The 15,028-nt window shown below is 42.2% G+C and overlaps 1 protein-coding gene across 3 annotated transcripts in view; it reads right to left on the bottom strand.

Annotated features, from left to right (window-relative positions):
* BMERB1 (bMERB domain containing 1) overlaps positions 1-15,028 on the bottom strand; it is a 59,131-nt gene that overhangs the window by 7,881 nt on the left and 36,222 nt on the right. For all 3 annotated transcript variants that reach the window (XM_077786850.1, XM_031506088.2, XM_021539828.2), the window contains exons 2-3: positions 14,890-15,013; positions 891-964 (exon numbers count right to left, since the gene is read on the bottom strand). In XM_077786850.1, the coding sequence (XP_077642976.1) occupies positions 891-964; positions 14,890-15,013 (198 nt within the window). The remainder of the gene's footprint in view (positions 1-890; positions 965-14,889; positions 15,014-15,028) is intronic.

Here is a 15,028-nt window from a genome sequence, read left to right as displayed (position 1 = left end):
ACCCTTCTTTCTCCTTTCTGAGGACAAAGTTGTCCTTCAAAGTTGCACAATAAACTGTGAGGAGGAAAAATGAGGATAACCAAAGGATGGTTGGACTTAATAGTTAAGCAGGAGCAGTTAAGCAAATTATTTCTGCAGGGTGCTGGAGGCTATGCAGTAATATGTGGTGTAAATGGCCTGCTGCAGTTGCTGAGTGTCTTGCAGGATCTATCTATTTTTTTCTTGAACAGAGCAGGGCTGTTGTGGATCATCTAAAATGGCAAAGCTGTAGTGAAGTGGAATTCCTCTCTGATGCCAGCTGGAGTTCTGATCCAAGGACTGCAGAACTGCCCACAGTTTTGTCCCCACTTCAAACAGGGAATTTGCAGAGATTTATTGCAAAACACAAAACAGAGTTTTGGGCCTTGCTTTTTGCAGAAACCTGTTCTTCTTAATCCTAGAAGGTAGATTTAACTACAGGTATGATAATGGATTGGTGTAGCAAGGAAGAAAATCAATCACATTCACAGTGATGGTTATAAATCCTTCTCCTCTCCCTCTTCTATCTCTGGCATCTCAGCACTTGTCTTTCCTACCTGACAATCTCTGTGCCACTTGGTTCCCTTGAGATTGCCAAGGGAGTGCAAGAAGTAAGGAACGTGCTCCTTGTTTGAGTGATATTTGCAGGGCTGCTGCCATGGGAGCAGTGAAATACAGCATGAAAAGAAATTTAGAGACAGTGATTAGAGATGGGAAGGAAAATGGGAATTAAGAATAAGGAGGAAATAGATATGAAACTCCACCTTGTGGGGGGGAGATTTTGATTGTTGGGGATGGGTGGGTGATGCATGGGTGGGGATGGTGTCAGGAGCACAGGTGTTATCCTAATACTGGGTGGAGACAGCCATTACCTGGGATTGCTACCAAACTCTGCAGCTCCTGCTTAAGGTTCATAATGTCTTTGCACAGCTGGATGTCATCCATCCTGCAGAAACAGAAAAAGCATGGTCAGACATGCAAACTCCACTCTGTGTTGATGGAATTGGCCAGATCTCATATGAGTACATGACCCTGCCCTTGCCTGGGACCTGTCAGCCTGAAAGGGGATCCTGACACTCTTGGCTCACCATGTTTAACAGAAAGCAAAGGGTATTTAATGCCCATTGAGCCCTTGATTACTTGTCTTACTAGCTCTAATCTGTGTATAGGTTCATACCTGTCACTGTGGGTAATTTCAGATGCCTTTTACTTTCTTGAACATCAGAGAACATTCTGGAATGGGGCCCTGTATCCATAATGGTCCTGGGAAAAGACAGGTGTGCCACACTGCACTTACTGCAGCAAGAGTTTTCATAGGGAAAGAGCAAGAACAGCAGAGAGCCTGGGAAGGGGCAGCAGAGGGTGACAGATTATTTGGCACAGCCAGGGCAAGGTTCATACTCTACTGCCAGCTTACTTTGTGACTCTACAATAATTCAGCTCTAATACCAGAGATCTGAAAACTGACATCATTTGACATTTCTCTATTTTTGAGGTTTTGTGCCTCGGGTGAATGTCCTCCATGGTTGATGTTAAATGCTTCAAGTCCTTGATATGTGCAGAAAGTTCATTAATGTTAAGACACAGAAGACCGCTTAAGTTTTTAAAAAAAGCAACATTAGCAGAAACTGCACCTTCAGTTCTCATTGAAACTGCTTCTCCTGAGAGCTGCCACGCTGGATCACTCCCCTGGAAGGCAGCAGCCTTCAGCATCAGCTGCCTGGCACAGCTTTCATTGCAGTGCCCCAGCCCCAGGGCAGCCAAGGCTCAGGTGTTGGCTCCAAGGGCAGCATCTGGAATTTCATTTTGAGATCCCCCCCTGAAGAGCACAAAACCCAGCCTGTGGGATTAATTGTACGTTCTCAGCTTGGATCTCACCAACACTCTCCTTGCCCAGGGGTCTGAGCTCTGTTTCTCACAGTGCCTGAGGGGTGCTGGCTGCTCCTGAGCACTGGAGGCAGCTGCAGCGCCATCAGAGAGGGGCTGTCACTGCTGGGTGTGGCCGGGAGAAGGACAGTGCAGCCAAAGTATTGAAATAAGTGAGGAGTGGAAAAGGTAGGTGTTTCTGGCACAAATAAGACTTTAATCACAACCCAAGAGCTTTTATTCTCCTCGCCGCCTCTGCACGGAATGCAGGTCTCTGCAGGGAGCTGTCCTTCAGCTGCTTTGCTCTCCTTAGTAAAACATGTTGATCCTTCTGTTGTTTGCTGCTCGGGTTAACTCCATCTTGCCTGTTCTGCTGCTTTCACTCTGCTATGACAGCTATTCCTGCTGCCTTTTCACCCCTCTCCTCCCAAAATATGACTGTGAAATACCTCTCCTAATAATCTTTACTGCTGACCTCTTTTCCTTCTTTGTGTACCCCTGTCATTTCCACTGGGATCTGCTCTCTCACTGCCCATCTGTCTTGTAAGACTTGGTTTTATTGGGAAGATCAGCATGTTTGCCTCAGGACTAGAGCATGGTCCTTTGCTCTGTGTTTAGGACACTTGGAGGCAGAGATGTTTTTACTGATGAATAGTCTTACTTAGGCTCCCTATATCATTGACTCTCATCCCAAGCAAAGGCTGCTTTACTCTTGAGATCCATCACACTAAATGGTACTGGAATTACTTTTATCAATTAATCTTAAACACTGCCCTCCCAGGAGAGTCAGCATTCAAAATGTGCTGGGATATGAGCAAGCCTCACAGCTCCTTATCTATTCAGTGTTCATGCACTTTGGGTGTCATGTTTGTACAGCTCACTGAGATGGCCATGCCTAACAAAGATGACAGTTTCTTGGCAAGAAATGTTCAATATTGAACTGCTGTATTCAAATTATATCAGGCCAGACTCTCAACTAGTAAAGAGAACAGTGAGTTTCTACAAAAGAGATCTCTGTGATGGATGGGGAGAGGATTTTTTTTTTTCTGATTCAGAAGATTTGGCTTCATTCTGAGAAGCTCTGAAATACACTAATTAAAATACTTTACTATATCACTTTGGCTCCCTGCCCTTGCTAAGGAACTCCAAAAAGCTAATAGCACTGCTCTTCTCTGAGGGTTTTCAGGAATTTAAAATACCATCAGCAGTATATTCCAAGTGAGCAAGATCATTCATGTTCAGTAGTCCCTGCAGTCCCTGTGCCTAACTTGTGGCTAAGGTACTGGCCACATGTTGCAGCTTCAGTTGCACTTTCTCCCCATTATTTGGGCTGGTTTTTAGTCTGGCTGCAGAGCATGCAGCTGGTACTCCACGTTCATTCTCAGCATCTCTTCCTGAGACCTAAACTTTGCTCCTGCCTTGTAACACACAGCAGAGAAGTAAATCTGTGGCCAAAGCACTTTAGGTCTGTCACAGCTCTGTGACAACATGAATTCCAAAAATCCTAAGTCAGATGACCTCTCCAGAGCCCCAGTTCTGCAGGCTGCTCCATTGTGCTGATGGACAAAAACTGAACCTACCATCTGCACCAATCCCCTTAAGCACATGGAACATCTTTCCTCCCATCTGTGTCAAACAGCCTTTGTGTTTCATCCACTCCACAGTGCTGATTAGGAAAAAAGTAATAAAAAAAGGTTAAATGATGAAAGGGAGATCTGAAGGACATATGGGACCATGCCAAAGCTTCATCTATCTGACTTAATGAAAGCAGGATCTATGGTTCCTTAAAACTGTAAAGCACATCCCACATCTGCTAGCAAATAATACTGACTGCAGGGCAACAGGTGCTGCCCTGGGCAAGGGCTGTCTTGTTGCCCTTGAAGGAAAGGGAAGAAGAGGAACTCCTGGAAAGGAATTCTCTTGGAAGGCCATTCAACCTGTCCTGGCACTATGAACCTTCCTTTCTTTCATCCCTTATGCTCTGGATGTTGGATGTGAGTAGTTGCAAGAGTCCCAGAAGAAGTTCATGCTGCTTCTGAAAAAGAAAGAAAAAATCTCAGTGTGTTTCTCTTTTGGAAGCTGGATGGTCAGCAGTGTTGGACTGAGAGCATCTTGGAATTACTGTCAGACCTCTTTAGGAAGTAAAAAGTGCTTTTGGAAATCTTAAGGAAAGCAGGAATCTGCAGAGTAGAGGAGAAAAAAATCCTTTGGTCCCTTAACCTAGAGAGGTTCTCTCTCTTCTCTGGAAGAGATGGTACATTCTTTCCAGTCCCTGTGAGAACACTTTTCACCTTGTAGAAAAAAAAATCAGTGAAGCAAACAGCAGTTACAATATGGCACTTTTTCCTACAGACCTGAGCTTTAAGTGTCTGCCCAGGAACCCTAAACACATGAGTTATGAGAATGATAAAACATTTTTCTGGTTAGGAGCCCAAATCCATTCCTGGAGTAATTGCAACAGTATTGAACTAGGGATGGATTCTCAGTGTGCTTTCATGTACTCCTGACACGCTGTCTGCACTTCTGCTTTTCTCTTTCTTGATGGCTTATTGCAGAAACCCCTCTGCATGCTTGGAGATATCACACAAGCACATATTACTCTTTTCTCTCGTGGTATTTCAAGCTATATCATCACAAACTACAAGCAGACTTTCTGTTTGCCAGGAAGCAACAACAAAAAACCAAACCTCATCATGAATAAACAGTGGGAGCAGAAGATTTTCTAAACATAGCACAAAAGGACAGGAAAATAAGTGTGTCAGGGAGCCTGCAGTGCCCTGGCACAGTGACTCAGCCCCATTACACGTTTCTGTGGTCCAGCTGAGTGCCCTGAGCACTGCCATTGGCACCCCATGCTCAGTGAGGTGCCAGCATGAGCCACTCTCTGAGCACCATCTGCACCGAGGGCACGCAGAGCCTCCCATCCAGCTGTGCCCTGGCAAGCCTCAGAGGCTCTGCAAGAAAATGGGAGGCAGAACTTTTAAAGAATAAACATTCTGTACCAGAAACAAAAGAATTGTTTTGTTTGGTTTCAGTAAAAATTGTCCTTCAACAGCTGAATTTTTCTATCTCCTTCTCAGCCAAGGAAGAAAACTGAATTCCCCAGTGTAAGACCTAGGTGCTATCTAGAGACATGCATAGGAAAAAAGCAAAAATTATAGTGAAAGCTCATAGAAAAATCACTAAACACCCCCCCTTAATGGTCCACAAAAAAAAAGAGATGGCTAACAAGACTGACAATTACTTCATATTTGAGTGTAAGAACTATTAGTAACACCTATATAAGCATCAAATATCATTTTCATTGATTTCAGGATGAGCAGTTCAGTGTGTCTAGAGAGCTTCTGTCTTTGCTGAATGACTTTCAAAGCTAGAAATAGATCTGTGCTCCCCCTAGCATGTCTCTAAGAGAAGGTCTGAGATTTCCTTTGTTTTCTGTTATTGGATTAAAGAGCTTGAAGTTAAAAAAGGAATGTAGACTGAGTTTGCTGGTTTCCTTCCCTCTCTTCCAGGAGGGTTTGCAGGCACTTAAATTATTTTTAGTTCTGTTTTAATACATTCCTGCCCCAGGAGTAAAATGCTTGTAATTGTTGAAGTTTCTGAAGACTTTGATAGTGCCAGTCTAGGAGCTGGCCTGGGAATCAGGTATCATGCTAACTCACAGCTGACATGGTTGTGTAACCAAAGGTCTCCATGTGGGGATAAAAAGGTCATCTCCTTGGTGGTGTCTCCAGTGAGCAGGCTGAAAGCAGCCAAGAGCAACCAGCAGTGATGGACAAATGTGGGGGATTGAAGGAAGGAGATATGTAGAAATAAAGAGAATTTCTTCAGAGGTGGGGATGATGGACTCAAGGGACTTGAGTTGAGGCTGCCTTTGGGTACTGCAGGTCTTCATGGCTTTGCCAAAGCTGTGGGAAATCTGCAATGGTCAAAGTGTCCTTGGGACTACAAGAGCACTATAAATGTATAGAATCACTGAACTGTTAAGGCTGGAAAATGCTTCTGAGACTGTAGAGTTCAAGAGCTGCCTCAGCACTGCCATGTTCACCACTACACCGTGTCCCAGGTGCCACATGCACTTGCCTTTTGAACCCTTCAGGGATGGTGACTCCACCACTGCCCTGGGCAGCCTGCTACAATGCCTGATCACCCAGTCAAAAAAAATTTATTTATATCCAATCTAATCTTTCCCTGTGCAATTTGAGTCCATTTCCTCTTGCCTTGTTGCTTGTTATGTGGAAGAAGAGACCAACCTCCACCTGATGCTCCTGTTCTACATCTGACTCCTTTTTGTCCCTGCCAGTTTGTCCTAGTTACTTAAATCTTCTAATTTTAAATCTGTGAGATCACAGGCAACATTTAATGAACCCAGAACAGTTTGTTTGAGTCATTGTGGTGTGTGCTTGTCACACTGATTTAGCTGAGCACCTGGTGCTGCTGGGGCTGCAGGACACGGAGCTCAGGGCACCTCTCACATCACAAGTCCTGGATTCACTGGCACTGCTAAGGGAAGTGTGTCTGACTTTCCTTCTTGGAAGTGCTCTCTGCTGCAGGAACAGTGCACAGAAGCAACAGAACCACGAGTTGCACAGTAATTCAGTTATTGTTTCAGAGAACTGAAGATGGCATTTGAAATTCTCAGTCCCAGAAGGGTCATATTTAAGGTATATTTCACATGAATTCAGAACAGTGTCTAGAGAGGCTGTCTGTTTTTCATTTTCACTGACATTGCTCAATTCTCCTGAGCTTGGCCATCTCCTCTGCCAGTTGCAAAGTTCTACTATGAATCAACAGTAACAAGAAGAGTTTTCCTGAAATTGCCCCACTGAGGAGAGGAATATTTCTCCATGTGGCAAAAATTGACTAAGTTAATTTGTCTAAAAACATATAGACAGTAGAGAAGTCAGATTTCAATTCACAAGTATCAGCCCTTTGCAGCAGCATACAGAAGATTCTATACAAAAGCACAGGGCCTGGTTCATTTGAACTGCTCTGGTAGTTCTATTTTTGGATGTTAGGCATGGGAAGGAAGAAACTCTGGGTCTGGCTGTGCATTGTCATTGTCTCCAGCAGAAGCAATGATATATTTCCTTCTTAATTTGTCTTCATGTTTGACCTTTTCTTATTTTTAAAACCAGAAAAGCAACTATTTGTTATCTCAGCTGAAAAGAATATAAAGGTTTATAAAGGTTTCTGGTATAAAATTAAATACAGACAGTTCCTCCCAGGGCTTTTCAATTCACTGGTTACTCTCCTATTTATAGAGAAGACAAGTGAGAGGGACCAGTGAAATAGCACAGGGCAGGAGGGACACTGACACCCTTGGGGCTCCCTTGCAGTCCCCTGGAAATGCTGTTCCTCATCTCAGAGACCTCCAGCTTTGGCCAGCTGACAACTCTCATTACAAAAGCACCTTGGGCTGTTTCACAGCTTGCAGTTCCCTAATTATTTCCTGAAGGACTCTGGTATTTGCAATGTGCTTGGGTGGCAAAACTCAGTGTGACACAGCCACAGCTTCACCCTGCCATGCAGCCTGTGCCACACCAGGATGTATCAGGAAACAGCTGGGCTTGCTGGTTTTCCTACTGGTGCCTTATCTTATGAAGCTGACAACCTGACATTTATATTTATTGAATAATATGTATAACCACACAACTCCCTCCTCCTCTACAGCCTCCCCAAGTCTACCTTATGTTATGAGAGCAAGATACAATCAGGAAGAAAAAAAAAAATAAAGGATGGAAATCACAGTAAATGATACTGTATTAAGATTTCAGAACTGTGAAGGAGAAAAGATTTATTGCTCCATTCCATGAAAAGACAGATCTTATCAGAAAACACTGACAACAACAACAGCTCTATTCATGAACAAAAACCTGTTTTTGCTGGTGTTACTTATTTACACTGCAGTAACACCAAGATGCAAAACTGGGAGAAAAGTATCAGATGCTGAACACATAAGCAAACAGTCCCAAGGGAATTCCTGCTTAACCTGAGATGACAAAAAACAGATAACATAAAGTGCAAAGGAAAGAAAGAGCAGCAAAAGAATCAAAAGTTCCCAAGAAAGCAAAAGACAGAACACCTGCTTAGCAATAATATAACCAGTGAGTTACCACTGGTTATTCACACCTCTGACAGCCTGTTTTGGCTCCTTCCACTCACTATCCCTCCCTCCCACCTTCCCCAGGGTGATGCTCAGTGTGAGGCTGCTGCCACACAAGGCATGAAGCCACTGAGAAATTAGAGTTGATGTCACATTAGTGACACTTTTAAGAGTGTTAAAGTATTTAGTTCAAAAAAGAATTAAAAATTGAAATTAACTTTGTTCATACAAAGACAGCAATTACTGCTGCCTTTTCTCACCTGAGAATGGAACCCTCCATGAACACTTTTTTCTGTTACTTTGCAGCATTACTTTCTGAGTTCAGCCAGTTATAAGACTGTTCCACATTCCTATTTTGTGTCAACTAGATTTACTGCACTCAAATTAAAACATAGGATTTCTAAGTTGGTTTATTTATGCTTGTCATCACCAAGGGAATTAACCTCTCACTTCAGCAGTTCTTGTGTACTTTGGTGTTGTTTCCCTTTGCAGTGGTTGCATTAAGGCAGGCAGGCAGCAGAGATACTTTTCTGTATTTAAAACACCAGTGTGCTGTGCATCCTGCAATGACACAAAGGTGAGGCTCCCATCTGACCTCTGTGGATGTCCTGTTGGTTCTTAGAAGGAATAAGGACTTCACATTTTCCCCATGAATTTGCCCTAAGTTTGAGATTCTACCACTATACCCAACACCCTCCAGAATGATCATTTCTGACTGTCCCACCTCAACTGCTCCCAGCAATGGAAAGTCAGTATCACAGCAGGACAACAGAGATTTGTGGGGTTTTGCAAACTAGGAGAAGGATAAAGGTTAAAAAAAGACAAGTAAAGAAAAAGCAAGCCTGATTTGAAGCAATAAAAAACCAAACAAACTAGAGATAAATTATGTACTCTGGACAGCTAATGAAGCTGTGGGACTGCAAAGTCAAGCTGCAGCAAACACAGAAGGTCTGGGATTTCAAGTAAGTAAACATAACAGTGTAAAATGATCTAAAATCCTGAATAGAACTATGCAGAATTTGGATGATGTAGATGTTATGAGCACTCTGGAGAAGCAGGAGTCATCTACTAATGAGTAGTGAGAGTGTACAAAGACAATGACCAATTCTATTTCTGAGCCAGTGTGGAGGTGAATTTGGCCTCTTCACAGTATTAGTTTAGTGATGTAATAACCACACAGCCATTAAGCAAATACACCATGGTATTTATAGCATTTTTACAGATGAAAAAAAAAAAAGTTTAATGAGTAAAATGTTTTCAGTAATTGCCTAAAGCAACCTAATAGGGCTTTATGTGTAATATCTTCTATTCCCTACACATTAAAAAACTGCCATTCAGTATCACCTAGATGGCAGAAATAACCATCCCAAAACAGCTATCACAGGTAGAAGCAACTTCCACAGTTTTAGTTCAAGGTCATCCAATAAAGCTGGCCTCAAGCTTTGCTTTCCATCTGGAAAGCCAGCAGTATCAGGCACTGGCAGAATTCCCACAGACTGTTTCATGATGACAGTGGTTGCTGCTTTATAAGAATTCCATGCCTTTCCACAGGAACAGGCAGTAACTGTTGGTGACATGATCTCACCTTTACTAATAATATTTACTGGGTTAAAACATGCATTTTAAAATGCATGCATTTTGCACAACAAATGATTTTGAAGTTCAGTTTTGATCTGCTCTGTATCACGTAGAGGTCTGAGGGTTTGCTGCCTCTCCCTGTCAACTGAGCTAACACATGCATCATCCATTTTTACAACCATGTCTTTTAGCACAGTAGATTTCCATGCCCCCAGCAATCCTAAACTGCTTCTGAAGCCAAACACATCCACAGCAGCAACACATTAAATGTGTGACACAGAGGATGCTGCCCGAGCAGCTCTCTCAGCTTCTGGGTTTGTTATCTCACCAGGAAGGAAAAAAAAAAGAAAGTGGGACAGGAGCATTAGAGAGGAAGAGAGAGTGTGTATGTTCCAAGTGGTGTGTTTGCTTTCCTCAACAGCACAGACAGATTGAACATTCACAGCTTGACCCAAAACTCTTTTTATACAGAATGTTTTAAGAAAGGAGCTGAGAGAAGCCTGAGAGGCGAAGGAGGGGGATGCTGGCAGGCTGTAGCTGTTGCTTTTCTGTACATATTTTCTCCTTCATATCTATATATGCTGAGCTCTCAGCTATTCTAAAAACAAACCAAGAAGAGCTGGAGATAGCACATGATGGCTTCAAGGTATATTTTCATTTCCTGGGCTGGCTGGAGACAGTCACAACAGCTCCTGGCATAATTTTATGAAATTTCATAGTATCAGTATCATTGCAGGAGATGCTACAAACAGCCACAATTCCTACATAACCTGGACATGTCCTGAGGAGGTCCATGCTGGGCACCAAGCAAGGCAGGGTCTTGAGACAAAAATAGGGTTTGATAATGTAATTACAGACCAAATCAGAGTGCATCTGCTCTACTCTGCTCTCTGTGAGGTTGCCTGAGCTAAAATATGATTGTACAATATAAATTGTGGCATTACCTAATTGAGGAAGGCTTGATTTTATAATGTCTCATAAACTTCAGGTAATTCTTCATAGCAAGCAGGTATCCAGCTAGAAGTGGATTTCCTGGGTATGAAGAGTACAGCTGCTTTCAGCTGCCCTTTTTTTTTTTTTTTTTTTTTTTTAAGGAGGAAACAAAAATAAGGAGCAAAGCAAAGGACACATTTTCAAAAGTTAATACCTGACTTGCAATTGTCACAACGGTTTGGGAAACATCATGACCTGTTAATCCATTACTTCAGCTCATTTTGCTTTCTTTATTTCTTTGTATTGATAAAAAGAAAAACAAGAAATATCAGAAAACTGGCCTCTTATAAAGTATACACTACAGGATGAATTATTTCACTGTAATATATAGCTAATAGATGAGAGTCCATCTCTTTCCTTGCTTTTCAAACCAAAAAATTCAGGAGACAGGCTAAGAATAAGCTGTCGCACATCTAATTTTATTGAGTTTCATGCAGCAGAATTTAAAAAGCTGTGTTTTGTAATAAAAATTATTACAAATTTGAAAATCAGAGATGTCAGTTAGAGTTTCTGTAGTGTATATTTTTGCTTCACTTCAGAGGTCCAGAAAGTCACACTGTTTAAATGTATCTTTGTATGACAACACTTCATCTTTAAATGCTTTAGTTTTTAATTACTGAAATAAGGTCTTACATTATGTTTAGTGCACCAGTAAGGAATTTCTACTTGTCTCTGCAAGGCAGAGGAAAAAGAGTGTACAAAGGACTGCAGAGTAGTACAAAAGAGTACAGATATTTATGGTCTTCACTTAAAATTTTTTGCTGTTTCATTTTTAAACAGGGTAAAGCCTGTTTCCACTGCTCTCACAGATGGTCTTTATTTTGGGGAAGGTTTTTTTAATACAGCGATAGGCAGACTACAGAAATATCTGTGCTTGTCTGAGAGTGAATCCTTGGTCTGTCACTAAAATCCAGTATGTGCTGCTCTGTGGGACTGGGGACAGCACATCATTTGTGGGCTGGTATAGAGGCAGTGAAATTGCAGCAAGTTCATAAAGATATCTTCTGAATTTTAAAATCATTTTGATGGATACTAGTACATGTCCACCAGTCTGTGGGTCCCCTCCAGGTAACTCCATGTAATTCTGTGTTTCCATGTGATGTTCTGTGGTTCCATGTAATGCCAAGGACCCCCTCTTGCAGAGTTTGTGTTGTGTGAAGGGACAGGTGCTGAACAAACCTCAGCTGCCAAAACATCATCACTTTTCTGAGCATCCCATACATCAGCAGGAGCAGTTTTCCCTTGGTCACACACAGAAGTGTGAAAAATGCAAACCATCCATGTCCAGCATCTAGACCTTGCTAGGGATCTTTTTCAGCTGGGTTTTTAGGGACTTTTTAATGGCTGATAAGCTACCCTAGAGCAGTTCTCTGCCTAATGTCCTCGTTTCATTTGCATCTTCTTCAAGGAAAATAATAAATTCAATTAGCATCCTTAGAGCATATATCTTCCATGGATTACAGCTGACAGAGGAAGAGCTTGCTGTGGTTTCCATCAGCAGCAGGTCTAGCTTGCAGTGTTTTGTTTTCTTATTCTTGAGTGAGTATTTTTAAACACAGGGAAGAGCTGTGGCACCTGCTGGTGTGTGCAGGCAGAGCTGACAGGCTGTGAGTGCCTGTGACAGAGGGAGCCACGGGCACCCTGAGGGCTGGGGACACTCTGAGCACAGCTTCAGAGCACTGCTTTCTTTAAGCACAGCTACAGAGTACTTTTCCTGCTTTAGGATCTGGCTACATGTGAATAAAAAGATCAGACAGACAGCGAGAAGAAAGAACCATTACTTTAAAAAATGTAGCTGGAAATGTGAGTTGTGCCTGGATGTGCAAGTGTTACAGAATTGTTCCATTGTGTTCATGCTTTCATAAGAACTATAAAAAAATACCAATTTAACCCAAGAGAATTTATATTCTGTTGCTAACAGCATGAAAGGCAAAGAAGGGAATACAAACATACCACACAGTTTCTCTAATACTACGTGTGTGTTTTATCCTTTTGCTCTAATTAAAGGAAAAGCTAAAGCAGATGCAAGAGCTAAAGAGATGTGGCTCTCATTAAAGCTGGTCTGAGTGTAGGTGTAGAGCTGCTCGTTAGCAGTGTTCAAAGCTGAGTCTGCCTTAAACCTGGCTGACTGAGGAGGCTCAGCTTCATGTGCTTGCTTGTATAGGTCATTCCCAGGGGAATCTAGTCCTGTCAGAAGAAATCAGATGCTAAAATTCATGACCTACATACAGACTTCTGGTCTTTGGATATTGGCAATTCATTACTTCAGAAATCAAATGAAAAAAAAGAAATATGACTACATATAAAATCTTCTACAATGTGTCTATGTATTAGAGTTTATGTACTTTGCTTAGTGAAACAGAAACAAAACTTGGACCACTGAGGTAACCATGACTTGTGCTGCTAATCTCAGCAATAGTTCATTAAAATACATTTGTCATTAAAAGATATTTGTCATTGAAGACAAATGTAGCCGAGCCCTTCTGTCACCCAGCATGAAAGGCAATAAAGAGCAAGTGCTGCTGCATTACCTGGGCATCACTACCAACATGTTCTCTCTGGCCATTTCATTCAGTGGCATTCACAAACTGAATTTAACTGCCTCAAGGATTAATGAGCAGGGTCAGAGGGAGCAGCTGGGCTAGAAACTGTGTGAATATTCCTGAAAAAGTGGACATGAGGTCTGCTGCAGCTGAAGGAATGAGAGGGTCTGTGGCTGTGGCTTTCTATGGCTTAGAAAAGACAGAAATTGGAGCCACCTCTGTCACCTGCCTGCTCTGCCAGGACCTTGGCCAAGCCTCCCAGAGCTGAGCTCCAAGAGCTTTCCTGCCTGTGCCAGGGAGAGGCTGGGAGTGCTGCTGGGCAGCTCCAGGCAGTGTGTGAGCATGAGATCTACCCCAGGAGGAGAGCAGTTGCACAGGGTGAACACCAGCTCTATTCCCTTTTCAATAAGCAAGCTCTCCTGTGTTAAATCCCTGACCCAAACACCTGCCAGGCAATACAGAGTAAAGAGTGTGAGCGTGGGGGAAATGAAAAGAACAGACTGGATGCCAGAACAAACAGAACAATTGCTCTCAATTCACTGGGGCAGTTTATTTCAGAGCTTTGTTTGATACAGAAAATGTCAAGAGAAGTGCAGGTTCAATGATGAGGCTTCTTCCAGATTAAATTTATGTACAAACCAATAACCAAGTAGTGACTTGACTATCAGCAGTGGGAGTGACAAAACCTTTCCTGTTCACTTTGTTTGTACCACAAAGACATTCCTAAAGGTCAGTGCCACTATTACCAGCCCCTATTCCAAAGGTGTCTAAGCAGTGATTCTGGGCAGAAGTGTTCTGGGATAATACTCAAAGGCAGCCTGTGCTGTTTGCAGAGGGCTGAGGCTTCCAGCTTCTGGCACTGCAAGTCAGGGCATTAAAATTAACCTCCAGTGTAAGGGTCAAAGGGCCAGCCCCCTGTATTTAACAGGAGCAGAAAGCCAGGGAGTTTTTTCAGGCTACTGAAGCTTCATTAATGCCAAGGGCCTGAGCTCAGCAGGTTTTAGAGCTACTGAAGTTCTTGGCCTGTCAGCAAAGGCATTTGTTTCTGACTTACAGACTGAGGACACTTCAAAATAATACACTTCTTAGGAATAAGTTTTGATCTTCTAAATTTGATGATTTAGGAATATTAACCCTATTGCCTTCACCATCAGAATTGGATTAATATTCACGAACCTTCAGTGAGGCTCCTGTGCCTGACATTTTTGGCAATTTTGAAAATCCCTCTTGGAATATTGCTATTTAATTTGATATATCAGAAAGTATTTTGTGTTCATAACTAAATGGCTTCCATTTAACAAATGTCAAATCTTGCCTGTATTAGTGCAGATCACAGTGTGCTCTCTTGTGACATGAACTGTCTAAGACCACTAAGGAAGTAGGAATAAAGCCTGAACTAGGTTAGACTGTGGAAGCTTCAAATCCCCTACCTGTTGATATTTTGTTCAGACAAATATCCTTGCCACAAAGGACTGAAATCAGGTAGGGAAAGATTCTGCATAGACACATACTTTGCTAAACTTTCCTTTTGTAAGTAAGAGCTCTATTTTATGTATTCTGCAAATTGTGCTGAATGAAAAAAATGGTGCTGAATAAAAAAGCCATAATTTCCTTTGCAACTACAAAAATAATTTCCCAAAGGCATTTTGTAAGTGCTCACCTAACTGGGATGCTCTTTATCTTTCTCCCTTTTAAAATGTCAAGCAGATAAAAGTCTTCTAAATACCATTCTTTCCTATTTTGATTAATTTTGCATAGTGTTTTCCCAGAAGGATTGATACTTACATAAACCTGAGTTCTGATTCTCTTCTGACTAAGACTTCCCGAAGTCTCTGGATCTTTGCCATCTCAAGCTCAATTTCCTCAGGCATCATTGTTGTTTCAGCCATTGAAATGATGTCAAGTTGATCTGTGTGTGGAAGCA

This window comes from Lonchura striata, chromosome 16, assembly GCF_046129695.1.
Source record: "Lonchura striata isolate bLonStr1 chromosome 16, bLonStr1.mat, whole genome shotgun sequence".
NCBI classification, from domain to species: domain Eukaryota; kingdom Metazoa; phylum Chordata; class Aves; order Passeriformes; family Estrildidae; genus Lonchura; species Lonchura striata.
This window is presented reverse-complemented; position numbering and strand designations above follow the sequence as displayed.